The sequence below is a fragment of the Vespa mandarinia genome, chromosome 4, assembly GCF_050613455.1.
Source record: "Vespa mandarinia isolate Hongniang chromosome 4, ASM5061345v1, whole genome shotgun sequence".
In the NCBI taxonomy this organism is placed as follows: domain Eukaryota; kingdom Metazoa; phylum Arthropoda; class Insecta; order Hymenoptera; family Vespidae; genus Vespa; species Vespa mandarinia.
The window spans coordinates 6,180,197-6,193,737 of NC_140813.1; the positions used below are offsets into that span (position 1 = coordinate 6,180,197).

The 13,541-nt window shown below is 30.8% G+C and overlaps 2 protein-coding genes across 4 annotated transcripts; one reads left to right on the plus strand and one right to left on the minus strand.

The window, feature by feature from the left end:
• The first annotated feature begins 244 nt into the window (after positions 1–244).
• Positions 245–7,352, plus strand: LOC118450284 (uncharacterized). 3 transcript variants are annotated; one of them, XM_085656742.1, is made up of 9 exons: positions 245–412; positions 1,174–1,368; positions 1,829–1,912; positions 2,316–2,600; positions 2,716–2,851; positions 3,093–3,212; positions 3,349–3,452; positions 4,904–5,317; positions 5,576–7,352. In XM_085656742.1, exons 4-9 carry the CDS (start codon positions 2,388–2,390, stop codon positions 7,049–7,051), a joined length of 2,463 nt encoding a protein of 820 aa, XP_085512868.1. In that variant the 5' UTR covers positions 245–412; positions 1,174–1,368; positions 1,829–1,912; positions 2,316–2,387; the 3' UTR covers positions 7,052–7,352. The 3 variants fall into 3 exon arrangements, with proteins under 3 accessions (XP_085512868.1, XP_035741836.2, XP_035741835.2); XM_035885943.2 differs by lacking the exon at positions 1,829–1,912; XM_035885942.2 differs by lacking the exons at positions 245–412; positions 1,829–1,912 and having other exon boundaries at positions 1,087–1,368.
• Positions 7,353–11,183: 3,831 nt separating this feature from the next.
• On the minus strand, positions 11,184–13,226 carry Zyx (lipoma-preferred partner zyxin). Its single transcript, XM_035885952.2, has 5 exons — positions 13,089–13,226; positions 12,426–12,912; positions 12,019–12,356; positions 11,516–11,931; positions 11,184–11,436 (listed from the first exon to the last, which is right to left on the minus strand). Exons 1-5 carry the CDS (start codon positions 13,224–13,226, stop codon positions 11,184–11,186), a joined length of 1,632 nt encoding a protein of 543 aa, XP_035741845.2.
• Positions 13,227–13,541: the final 315 nt, after the last annotated feature.

Consider the following 13,541-nt stretch of genomic DNA (forward strand, 5'->3'; position numbering starts at 1 on the left):
GATAAACATTTAAGCTTCGGCGTTTGATACAACTATGATCAAAACAAAATTAAGAAGAAACATTCTGATCACATTAATAAAAATATTATTCATTTAATATATTTCATTTTGTTATAAACAATCTTTTAATTTCAAATCGTATAATCTAAGAAATTTTTATTAATTTTGTAGGCAAAATAAGAACAATTTACGATTAAAAGAAGTACAATCATTGTTAACGTAGTAAGGCGGCGAATGTTTCAGTCTTCGAAGTCCAACAATGCAGTGAGGAGGCATATTTTAGTTTTTTCCTCCGTTCTCGTTTCTCGTTTCAATTTCAGTGTTTTTATTCGCTTGTTGATTAGAAAGTATTTGATCTGTAATCATGTTAATATTCGAGGAAAACCACTCTGGAGCGTTCAGGACAAATTAGGTAAGAATTCGATGAAATATTTATTATGATTTACTAGCACATAATGTTCAGAAGTAACCGACTACCGTTGTTATGGCGGAATAGTACCAAATAAACATCTAGATTTTTATTTTCTATTTAACGCGATATGTAAGAACAAATGCATCAAATCGTACTTGTTTTTCTTGTAAAAAGTAAACAAATTTTTTATTATCATAAATCGAAGTATTTTAACGTACAATAATTTTTGACAAGTTTTCTAACCACTCGATTTATAAGTAAGTTATTTTTCTCGGTCTTACTCATTCATAGTTATATTATAAATAAATATACCTAAAATATTACTATATATGATATAAACATAATTATACTATGTATTCTTTTCTTTAATAAGATTGTAAACATATACATATGAGACATCTGAAGGCTATCAATGTAGTAAATTTATTATAGATATTTATTAAGCATTTGTATAATAATATGTACGTAAATCAGAAATTGACTAGTAAATCTATAATTCGCTTATTGGATAGAAAGCATCGGAAATACAAGTTCTTGGTACTTCTGGCTTACTTTCAATAACACTGATAATATTTGAGTGTTCAGTCGTATGAATCAAGGTATAAAAGACAAAGAGGGGAGGGAAAAGGAAAAGCAAGAAATTCATGTAGAAATAACACTAGAAACGTTAGACATAGAACTAGTCAAAAAAATTGAAATAGAGACGATTTGGCGCGCTTCGCGGCAAGTACGGCTGCCATCTTGTAAAAGTGTCTCTGTAGTGTTTGGAAGTTCAGCGAGAAGGAACAGCAGCTTCGCCGGAGGCTGGAAGTCCTTTCAAAGCGGTCGCAACGCTCCTTGGCAGTCCCTGGGCACCCAGGTGACCCTCGAGCGAGGCCAGGGTACTCAAAAGCTGCTACGACGAAAATTAGCAAGGCCAGCGGACTCACTTTACACGCCCGACTCTCGCGAAGATGGTGAGTGACTTTAAAACGAAGACATTCTTACAACATCCCTTAAAGAATTGTACCACCTTTTGCGCTTCTCCGCACTTCTCCGATTTTTTCCTTTCGGTTTCGAAATAGAAGAGGACATGCGTCTCGGTGAAGCCTTCCTTTAATTTAGGCATCACCTCCCCCTCTTTTTTACGCGCCTTTTAATTACCACCCCCGTACAGGTGGCAATTCGTCCTACGTTCCGTACGGACCGACGTCTTCTCTTGCTTGTCAATATTTTTAGGCAGCTCTCTCGCCGACACCTCGCGTTCAATTGACGGCTGGCTTTGGCCGTGAATATCGTCTACGAACTCGCCTCATCGTCAACGATAACGCGACGCAACGACGGCCTGACAGCGACGCATAACCTGCCTCTCGACGACAGAAAGGGACCCTTCAAAGTCGTACCGGATTATATGCGTCTTTTGTTTTTCTTTCCTAGTTCGCACTTCGTCACCGTCACGATCCAAGCGGAGTCGTTAAAGCGGCTGCTTGAGACGGTCGGGTCACATGCACGTGTCTGAAGGTAGTCGTAAACTGCTGAATACCCGTCCGACAGAATTATCGTGATTTTTCCAAATATTTTTTCCAACTTTCTTTTTCACCTTCCTTTGTGTCAAAATGTATTGTCAAGTTGCGTGCCTATATGATACTCTTTTTTCTTTTTTCAAATGGATTAATATACTTTGATCGTTTATCGGCTTTTTATTTCTTGCTTTTTCATTTTTTTATATTTTATATATAATTTCATTTATTGTATCATTGAATAGCCGTGTATTAGATTTAGTCTTGTATATTTTTCAATTCGAAGCATTATTATTTCTGTTTGCGATGTTATTTTCTTATACAATTTCTATTAATTGACAATACTTTTTCAATATAATTTTGTAAATAAAATAATGTTCCTATATCCTTGTTCCACTGTTTAGAGTTCGGCATCAACGGGCGGTACAGAGGAGTCCAGCCCATCTTCTAGCCCTGCTTCAGCCACAAGTCTGACCATGGCAGCTCCAAAGTATGGTACATTGGTACCTAATCGTATATTTGTTGGGGGAATCTCAGCAAGTACAAGTGAGGCAGAACTTGCAGAACTTTTTTCTCAATATGGTACTGTGAAAGCTACAAAAATAATTGCTGATCGTGCTGGAGTTTCAAAAGGCTATGGTTTTGTCACATTTGAAACTGAAGAAGAAGCTAAACGGCTTCAACAAGAGGTTTGTAATACCATTATTTATATTGATTTGTATTTTAAAATAACTTTTGTATGTAAATGTTTATTGATATTTATTAAAAATTTAGATTACAAAGATAAATTTGTGTTAATTACAGCCTGAATGTATTGTCCTAAGAGAAAGAAAACTTAATATAGCTCCTGCAATCAAGAAACAGCCCTTCAACAGATCATTCGATGGTGGTTCTGGTTCACCACCCTCTGTGCCTAGTAGTACTTATTATTATGCGAATGGTTAGTTTATTTACTAATGAAAGTTAGAAAAATGTACTTATATTACAAATATCTAATTTTAACATTTTGATAATATATATACATACATTTACATAGTATACATTTTAAGGTTTTATAAATGTATTATGCCAGTATTGATATATAATAAAATATTAAAATCTTTTAATTTTATTTAAAAAAACATATTTATACAGTGTATCAGTGAAAGTATGATTATTTTGAAAATAAATTGTCTGCACAGGTATGGGTCTTACATACCAGAATGGTATGACATTCTACAATGCAGCGGCACCTGCACCAGGAACTCCTATAGCACCACCAGCAGATCCTGCGACAATTTATCAAGCTACAGGTGTTTTTGGTAAATATTTTTTAGTAAACTTATAAGTTAATATTATATAATTACAATCTTTACAAAATTTTATACAAATTTATATGTTACTGATATACACAACAATAGATATTGTTCAGTATTTCATAATTATTTCTGATTACAGGTCCTCAAGCTACTACTGGTCATCAAACTTTTGCTCCAGTTATGTATCCATGTCCAGCACCATCTTTATACATGCCACAACAGTACCAGTATCCACCCATGCCGGTAAGTAAATTATGTTAGACAGTTCTTTAATTCTTTTTTTCGTAATATTAGAATTGGATCCTCCATACATCCTTGCATATTCTCAAAAGACTGTGGGTTCACGTAGCAACCATTATATTAAACGGTATATCGGTTACGGTTTGACAGACAAACGGTTTGATGGGGGAAGCCATACCACCGGCGTTTCTACCCAACCCTCAACAAATGCCTACTTACGTTCTTCTCGACGCTATACAGTATTGAGGTCTAAAGGTACATGGTCTAATGCTAAGTGAATAGCATGCAACATGTTATTTTTGTGCATTCTTTTTATTGTGCCTTCCGCATGGCCTATTGTTGCATGCCCACTTAGAGTTATCACATCATGTTTTAATACTACACCAACAATGTCATACCACTTACGTCAGTATTTATATGCAATTAATCTAATTTTTTATCCTAAAAATATCTATTTGAACAGAAAGATCCTTTCTTCTTCCTATTTTGGAGAGAACTAATATTAATATTTTTATTTAATTATAGAATTAAATATTTCAGTAAGAAGGAAAAAAATTAAGACCAAAAGAATATTTGTATTCATCAATAAAAATATTCATAATTATTGGATTACCTAAGTACATGTAAATATAATAATAACATATGATATATACTATGCACTATAATGTTTAATTATATGATAATTCATAAATTACTTTCATTATACTGTTTGTTTTCCATTATCATATTTCATTAATGATCTTATTTATAAAAAAAATAATTAATAAAAAAATACAGGAGTATAACAAATGTACATATGTACATTTAGTAAATAAAATATATTTTTTGAGTGATGTTCACATAAAACAAATCAAATAATATGTAAATATTTTACTACTTGCTTTGCTGTACTTATAACTACTTTATTTGGTAAGAATTTTATTCATAAAAGAATATAACAATAAAATATAGTCACATATTTACTAAAGTGTAAATTCATGACATTGTATACTTCAAGGTAGATTAATAATGTATCATGAGCTTCAAGAAAATACTGTATATGTTTATTTCCAATAGTTCAATTTAGTATATCAAATACTTAAGTTATAGTTCTTGAAATTCTAATAAGTATATATTTTAAATACATATATACATATGATATTTTTAACAATAGTGAACATTCGTAACTATTAAATGTGTTTATGGCTTATACTTATTATTTTTTTCATCTGGTACACATTCATTTATGTACTTACTTTCCTTATTCTATTTTCATATAGCTTCTTAATTCACCTAGCAATGATGTACAAAGTGATATGCAGATTTAAGAAGATCTTCTAAAAGCTGTAAATTTTATGCAATATCTCATTATATTATATATTTGCTTTATATAAGAAATTTGTTTTATTATCTTTTTTGTAAGTTGTAATCTTTAAAAAACAAACAACTAAGCCTAAGATATTTTGTTTGTTTAGTACGAACCATATTACGCAGGAGCAGCTGCTGCTGGAGCTTCACCATATCTATTTACTACCAGCAGTTCGCAGAGCAACACAAGTAGTGGTGGCAATAATAACAACAGTGGCAATAATGGTACAGGAGCAAATAGTCCAGCAACGGGTCCACCGCCAACGCTCCCGTCTCTTCATCCACCACCTGCACACTTTTATGCTCCTGCTGCACCACCACCACATCATCATCCACCAGTGCCCACTGGACCGCCTCCGCCACAAATGGATCATCTTTATTACTCTTTTGCAGCTGGGCCACCTCCACCACCTCCTGCTCATGCACCTATTGGATTGTCTGATCATCAACTACTTGTTTACTCCCCTGATACTTCGTGTCAACAAACTACTACATCAGACAATCAAACTGCTCCGCAAGAGGTAAGTCAACATTTCAATTGCATGTATGTATCCCTGATTAAGTATTTTCATATAGATTTTTAGAAATTCTCTTATTTAATAGATAAGATTTTACTCATTGAATCACGTTAATGATCTTTCTATGGAATTTCATCGAGAAATATCGAAATACGAGAAATTTTCTATCATTTAATTAGTAATCTTCTACCACAAGAGTGTTTAGATCATAAAATATTCATTCTAAATAGTATTCCTACTATTTGTTAACATAAATCATAGGATTCACGTTCGACATCAAGCCACTCGGAGCAACCACATGGTGAATCACAAGCTGCTTCAGGATCAGCTACGCCTCTGGTATCCCTAATGCCTCTAAAATTTCCTATGTCCAGTCGTTACACCAATTACCATCCAATCGCGATACATACTACTAATTTACATAACTCACAAACGTGTTTAAATGAAATAGATGATTGCAGTGCAAATCAAATGCATTGTAGAGCTATAGTTTATCATCCTGTTTACATTCCTCATACACATCCACCACAATTTCACAATACTTCTGGTGGTGCCAGTCTTTTACCAACACCTCCATCAATTTCACAATTTGAGTCAAGTACTAAAACACATCTCAATTCCAGAGATTATACCAAATCAAGTATAACAATAACTCAAAGCAATTATGTTAAATCTCAAAATCATATAGCGGTAATCAATCCAAACACTTTTAGTAAAGCTCAAAGTGTAGGAAATTCATTGCCACATAAGTATACTAATGTAGATGGAACTCATAAGTATGCAACCATTGCTATGACATCTTCTCGATTACCAGTTCAATATAGCAAACGAACTGCTGTTTCCAATGTGGGCTCTCCGGCTTGTTTTTTGACACAAAAATCTGGAAATTACACTTCGAGTCAAAATTTAAGCAAGCCTGGTAATTTTGGATCCAATATTAATTTTAATAATCAAACATACAATCCATCTAATAATAGTTCACAGAAGATTGGAAATATGAATATAAATCAAAACTTCGACTACGCGAATGGACGTAAAAATACGAACTATAATACAGATCAATATTTTGACAACACGATCGGATATAAATCAACGAACTATACCTCAGGTAGGAGGAATGCATCGAATAATTATAGAACCACAGGTTCTGTATCTGCTAATCAATTTGACAATTTGAATAGTAGCAGTCAAAGCAATGAATCTTCTACTATGAGTCAAATAGATAGTACCACCTCTTCACAGGGTTTGCAAACAACAGATTCAACAAGTTCAGATAAGCCGGCGAGTCCACCGCCAGCACCATACTCCCCCATGACTCGACCCCTTCCAACTTTATCACCACCCACCCCTCAGGTCCCGTATTATCCACCGGCTCAAAACCGTTATCAACCCTCCCTGCCATCTCAGCACCAGCAGCAACAACAGCAGCAACAATCTGGCCAACGTCGGTATACAGTAGCTCCAACATTGTCTGCAAATAGGAAGACAACTGAAAAATATTCGAGTGCTAATTCGCAAACTATGTTGCGGCAAAGCAAATATAAGGTGAATAGTATAATGCAATCAAGTGGTAAAGTATCCGAAGATAGCTTGGGAGGTGCAGGTGATGCTCCTCCTGCTGTTGGTAGAATGCCTATTACACCACCAGGCACACCCCAAACGCATCCAGCTCATTCTACAGGGGATCAGAATCAGTTGAGCGATACATGCCATCAGATACAAGCTCTGACCCTCTAAGAACTTTCTTTCACATCTATGTTTGCTTTCTTATTCATTTGAAATCATATGATCTGAATGTCGGCCAAAAAAATTTGCATGATACTGCATGAGTATGCATTGTTATACAATTTCTCTTGTGATCTCAGTCCTAAATCCAAAAAGTAGACATTCAAACTGTAAATTAAATTCTTCATATATAAAATAAAAACTTTATTAAATTATTAAGCGAGCGAGCGCGTGTGGATATGTGTGCATACATATTAATAAAACAAAACAATATAATACAACAAATATACATACATACATAGATACATATATATATATATATATATATACATATATATATATATATATATATACATATATACGTACATACATACATACGCATATAAAAGCATTGAACACATAGATACACAGATGAAAACACAAAATTATTATTAGTATGAGACACATATACACAATATATAATATGTAAATATATACATAAATGTATTTATATGCATGCATACATGCATGTACATCTATGTATATATAACATTTAATATAATATATATATATATATATATATATTGAAGATGACAGATATAATTAGCGTTAAACTCAAAGTCAGTTATAAATTATCTTTTAAAAGAGTCAAATATTAATGATATAAACATTATATCTTAATAGATACTGATATAATTCATCATTTACATCCATATTATGCAGTATTTGACGTTATGCGTGATAGGCTCGACAAACATGAATCTCACGAGCATGGCTAGAGTAGTTAGATGGATAAGCAAAAAAAGATAGAAACAAATAATTGTTATCGTACAAAGATGAGCGATTTGTCATGTGTTCAAAAAGAAAAAACAGAGGGGTAATAGGGAGGCAAATAGAATTCATTTCACAACGGTTGCTCAAGGCACTGCCACATCTGTGTTTCTTTTTCTACCTGAAGTGGTATCGTACTTATAGTTTAATTAGAGTGACCGTGAATGTTCTCACGCCTTTTAAAATAGAGCGGACACAAATTCGTTAATTTTTTTTTTCGGTAAATTTCCGCGCAAACATCGTATATTTAGCAGTTAAAAAATATTAAAGTGAAATGCCCTGTGCCCAACGAATAAGATAAAATACTAAAAAAAATAATGAATTAAAAAAATGTGTCGGCTGTGAGCTTCCAAGCAAATAACAATAATTAAATTATTATAATATAAAAAGTTAAATAATATTCTACCTAATTGTTATGAACGTAAATTTCTTTTATCTATAATGAGAAATTTGTTATCTCATATCTCGCATATTATAGCTATTATTATCTATTTAAAAATGTGAACAGGAAATGTTACACCGAAGGTTCGTACGCTGTGATGATATAGAGATATCGCGGCACGTAGAGGAAAAGTTAAAAGACATCAGACTGTATTTAGATGACACATCAAGGCCTAGAGTATGTAGAACTTGTGAGTCGTTACAAAGAAATTAATTTATTAAAAAGCAAGAGTGCCTTCTATTTGTTTTCGTAATTGTATTGTTGAACATTTGTTGCGTTACGTTCCAAGAGCCTCTAATGTTGTTATAAGAAAAAAAAGATGTTTGAAGATTGTTGTTCCTCTATTTATTTATTGATTTATGGGCTGTAAAGTCCAACAACGCTCAGCGAATTTGGAAGTGCGAAAGTATGCTGTTAGGTTGGTATTAGAGAACATTAAAAAAATGAAAAAGAAACAAGAAAAACATACTAAAATGCAACAGCCAAATTGTAGGACCCCTGATGGTCGTACGAATGATTCTAGAAAAAGAGCAGCACATTTCGGCACCTATTTCTATGTATAATACACAGAAGATATCCCAGCAATATACATATGCATATATATATATATACAAAAAAAATATTATAACATACCGAAGGTATTTAAAATAAGTGCGACAAATGCGTATCTTAAGTGTGCGTGTGCGCGAATTTGGACAGGTGGCTGTGACTACTGTGTGCAAGTACAGATTTGTATGTAAGCATTCGTGTGCTAGTGTGTCGGTTCACACACACGCATATTTCATAAATATATATATATATATATATATATACATACATATTAAATATATATACATTATATATATATATATCTCTATGAAAATGGTATGTAAAGTGCAATTCTATGTTGAGTTTGGTACTGATAAGAAATAACGAAAATTATAATTTGATTATTGTTTAGGAGGATCTATGTACTAAAATTTGACGTAGAATAGTACTGATGTGAAATAAAGGATAATATATACTTCGTAAAGTATATAATAAATAAAAAGAATCTAAGCTGTATGCTAGTACAATATGTAGTAAATTACAAGAGTATAAATGTATTATATGAAACATGTGAAGTATGCATTTAGAGCTGTGGAATGCTACATATTATATCCGTGTTTAAGTTAGAGACAAGTTATTTCAAAATTGCCATGTGTTTGCATGTATATATATTTTTTGTTTCTTTTTTATTGTAAACTTACAATATTCGAAAATATTAAGTGGCCTATTACAGCAAACAATTATTTACATGAATTTTTTGTATAGCAATTTTTTCAAAGCCTAAGTTTATATTATTCGTATTTGATAAGTTAAATTTTCCAATTAGTTTTAAAACATTTGATAATCGCTTTAATTGCAAATGATTTCAAAAATTAACCGAATGTTTTGAAATTTACTGAATAAATGTTCAAGTTTTTCCAATATACATACAATATTTTCAACTTACATTTCGGTGTTACATCGTTAATGGTGCATTCCATAACTCATAAAAGTATACTCTGTGAGAAAGAAATTTATGTATTAATATAACATAAATTATACACAAAATGACATATAGGTTGTATCAAAAAATTCTGTAAGATTTAAGGACTCTATAATAATAATAATAATAATAATAATAATAATAATAATAATAATAATAATAATAATAATAATAATAATAATAATAATAATAATAATAATAATGATAATATTATTAATAATAATAATAATAATAATAATAAATATAATAATAATAATAAATATAATAATAAAATAATAATTATAATAATAAATAATAATAATAATAATAATAATAATAATAATAATAATAATAAATATTAATAATTATAATAATAAAATATATTACATATAAGAAATGCATATATTTAAAACAAAATATTAGTATATATTAATAAAGTCATCTGTGCATGAATACATAGCTGGAGAAAACTAGTAAGGACAAATAGACTCAAGTAATTGTAAATTTCTCCTGCAAATAAAGAATAATATAATCTCATCGAAAACGTAAAATATACAATGCTCTAATATAAATGGAATTTTTTTAACCGGACTTTCTTCCCACATTTATTTAATAATATATAACTAATGCATATAAGTTTTTATAATATATAGAATTTTCTTTTTTTTTTCAAATATTTAAACTACTATTTTTTAAAAAAGGTAAATTGAGTAGACTATGCATTTTTATAAATAAAATGTATTTTCCTTTTTCTTTTACAATATGAAATATATGAAAATTATAAAATAATAAAATCAAATATTTGATTATTATTTCATATAAAAAATTCGAAGTAATAAGAAGCTAGTAACTTACAAATAGATCACAATGTTTAGTATATTTATGAATATCTTTTCTCTAATAATGGAACTTTTTATAAATGGCACGGCCTCTTATTTTAATGTCAAAACAAGTGCCCCATAAAAGAAGCTTTCTATAAATAGTTGATAGATAATATTCCTTTAATATTATTTATTACATATTTTTTTTCATTAATACGTTTGTTACTTGCTATTACAATAGTTATATGTAAAGTTTTAAAATCGGCAGTATGATAAGAATATTTTTATCAATATAATCTTAATATTCGTAAATAATACAAATTTATTACGTTATATATTGTTTCAGTCACAAAACGTAAAGTCACTTACGTTTGCTACTATCAACGTGACTGTGTGTATATGTATGTGGTGTGTATATATATATACACATATATATTTGTTATGGAATAAGTAAGTTCTAAATTTAATTCTGGTTTCTTTAAACAATAGATAGAAATGTTACTTAAAAATGTTTGAATTATTAATCAAACATATGATATATGAATACGAAAATCTAATCATCAAAAAAAATTTCAGTAAAATTTATAATTCTGTAGTCATATGAGATGTTAATGCTTGTACGCGGCTTGCATTACAACTTTTACATAACACATGATCATCTAAAGGATAACAGCCACGACCTTCTGAATCAGAAGATAATACTAAACCACAATCTTCACATTTGTAACATTGAATATGAAAACTACGATCCAGAGCAACAACGCGTACCGTTTCATCTTGGCCAGGTTCCGGCATAATGGGTAATTTACACACACAACAACGAGGTGCAAATTTTCTGTAAAAATTTCGATATCTTTAGCAACATTGTAACAAAATAAAAAGAAAAGATTTATTTATACTTATAATTAACTTACTTGTGGAAACATTGAATACAATGTATCTGATTTGTAGCATCTACTGTAAAAGGTATACCATCCAAACTTTGTCCACAAACTACACATGTGAAGCAAGATGGATGATAAGGTTTCCCAGTAGCTCTTAATATTCTATCAAGTATTGGCCTAGTACATACGCAACACTTTTCCAAAGTGTTTAAGTAATCTTCTTCGCAATACGGTTTACCTTCCAATGAATAGAAAGGTTTACCCTGTAGGTTGACTTTACAGACATAACAACAAAAACAATTTATGTGAAAGACTTTATCCATTGCAGAACAACCTGTACCCTCTCCTTCGACTTTACATCCACACTGTGCACAAATACCATATATATCACTTTCTTCGCTATTATCTGACATTCCTTGAACCAACAAATCAGTTAAAACATCAACCTATAAACATACATTAATTGTTCACTTAAAAGCAATGTCAAGTATATGTAATTGTGTAAAAAAAACCCTATTAGTTTCTAAACTTACCTCTTTCACAGGAGACACTTTTCCTTGTGGTTGAGTTGAAGTAGCAGATCCATATCCAGAATACATTGAATAATTACAAGATAGTTGAGATGGCGGTCTAGGATTAATAGGTTCGTATATAGACTCATATGTTGAGCTAGATTGAGAACTTGGACCATAAATGTCATTTGGATAATTTCCAGCAGGAAAATCAGTTTGATAAGTTGCACGTCTCAATTCGCTATAACTGGAAGAAACAGGACTAGGTGGTGGTGGCAATTCTTCAGGGGGTGGAGGGAATGAATTTCCTGGAATGCAAGCAACATATTCTGAAGGCTCAGGAGGTGGCGGTAAATCATCTGAAAAAACACATTATTTTACAATTGCATACTTTCCATTAAAAACTAAATACATATTATTAATTTTACCACTGGTATGAGTAGATGGAAGATTACTGTAAGTATTCTCTGATTTTGGGTTCCATTGTATATTACTGTAAATGATATCTTTCTCTGTTTTTTTTGGTGCAGGAATAGAAACAGGTGCTGGAGATTCAACATTACTATATACCGCACTATTTGTAGCTCTATCATTACGATCTTCCACTGGCACTTGAGGAGCTGGTAAATTTCCAACATTTGAATAATAATTTTTCTCATCATATCCATATTTAGGTTCAAACTTTTCCTTTGTTTGATGCACATAGAAATTTTCATTGTTTTGATACAATTTCACAGTCTCTTTTCCATTAGTCAATGTGGGTATGTTAAAATCATTCTTTTCCATATTCATTGATACATATGGAGAAGGTGAATTCATGTATAAGTTTGTAGATTTTTCATTTGTTCCAGCATTATTGAGTACAGTGCTATATGATGGCGTCGGTGCTGCCTTTATTGAATAACTTTGTGGTATCTATCAAAAAGCATTAAGGGCAATTTGTAAAAAAATAATATTGATTATAAATATGTAAATGTAGCATCATAGATTATGACATTTTACCATTGGTTGTCCCAAGTCAAGACGGCGTATAAATAATCATATATTAATATCATATCATTTCCTATGATAAAAAAAAATATTATACTGACCTGAGGTTGACATTTTTTTGGTTTTGGTGGTACAGCAGGGCCAACTTTCTTTCCAGATTTAACCATTTTGATTGTATTATCGCCATGATTGATTTGCAAGTTTGCAATATGTTGCTCTAAATTATTAACATTAGACATTTTTCTGTAATAGTAGAATAAAATAAACAAACATTATAAATATATATTGCGAAAAGAAATATGCTGGTGAAAAAATAAAATCTCTTAATATTATATATTCAAATTAATAATTTTTATAATACATATATATATATATATACATATATATATATATATATATATATATACACGGAATGCACAAAAATTTGATCTTTCTATAAGACTGTTTGGCTAGTAAAAATGTATTCAAATAATTAGGAAAATATTATACTTATTAGTATAATTAATAATTGTCTCTAGTATAAGTTTTTACATTATTACAAAAAAGCAGTTGAC

Excerpts from the sequence above, each read along its gene's own strand:
- Zyx (XM_035885952.2), bottom strand. The coding sequence starts at position 13,226 with ATGTCTAATGTTAATAATTTAGAGCAACATATTGCAAACTTGCAAATC. Across the intron at positions 12,913-13,088 it reads CAAAAAAATGTCAACCTCAG|ATACCACAAAGTTATTCAAT; the intron begins GTCAGTATAATA and ends GCTTTTTGATAG. Across the intron at positions 12,357-12,425 it reads TCCATCTACTCATACCAGTG|ATGATTTACCGCCACCTCCT; the intron begins GTAAAATTAATA and ends GTGTTTTTTCAG.
- LOC118450284 (XM_035885943.2), top strand. Across the intron at positions 2,852-3,092 it reads TACTTATTATTATGCGAATG|GTATGGGTCTTACATACCAG; the intron begins GTTAGTTTATTT and ends TTGTCTGCACAG. Across the intron at positions 3,453-4,903 it reads ACCAGTATCCACCCATGCCG|TACGAACCATATTACGCAGG; the intron begins GTAAGTAAATTA and ends TTGTTTGTTTAG.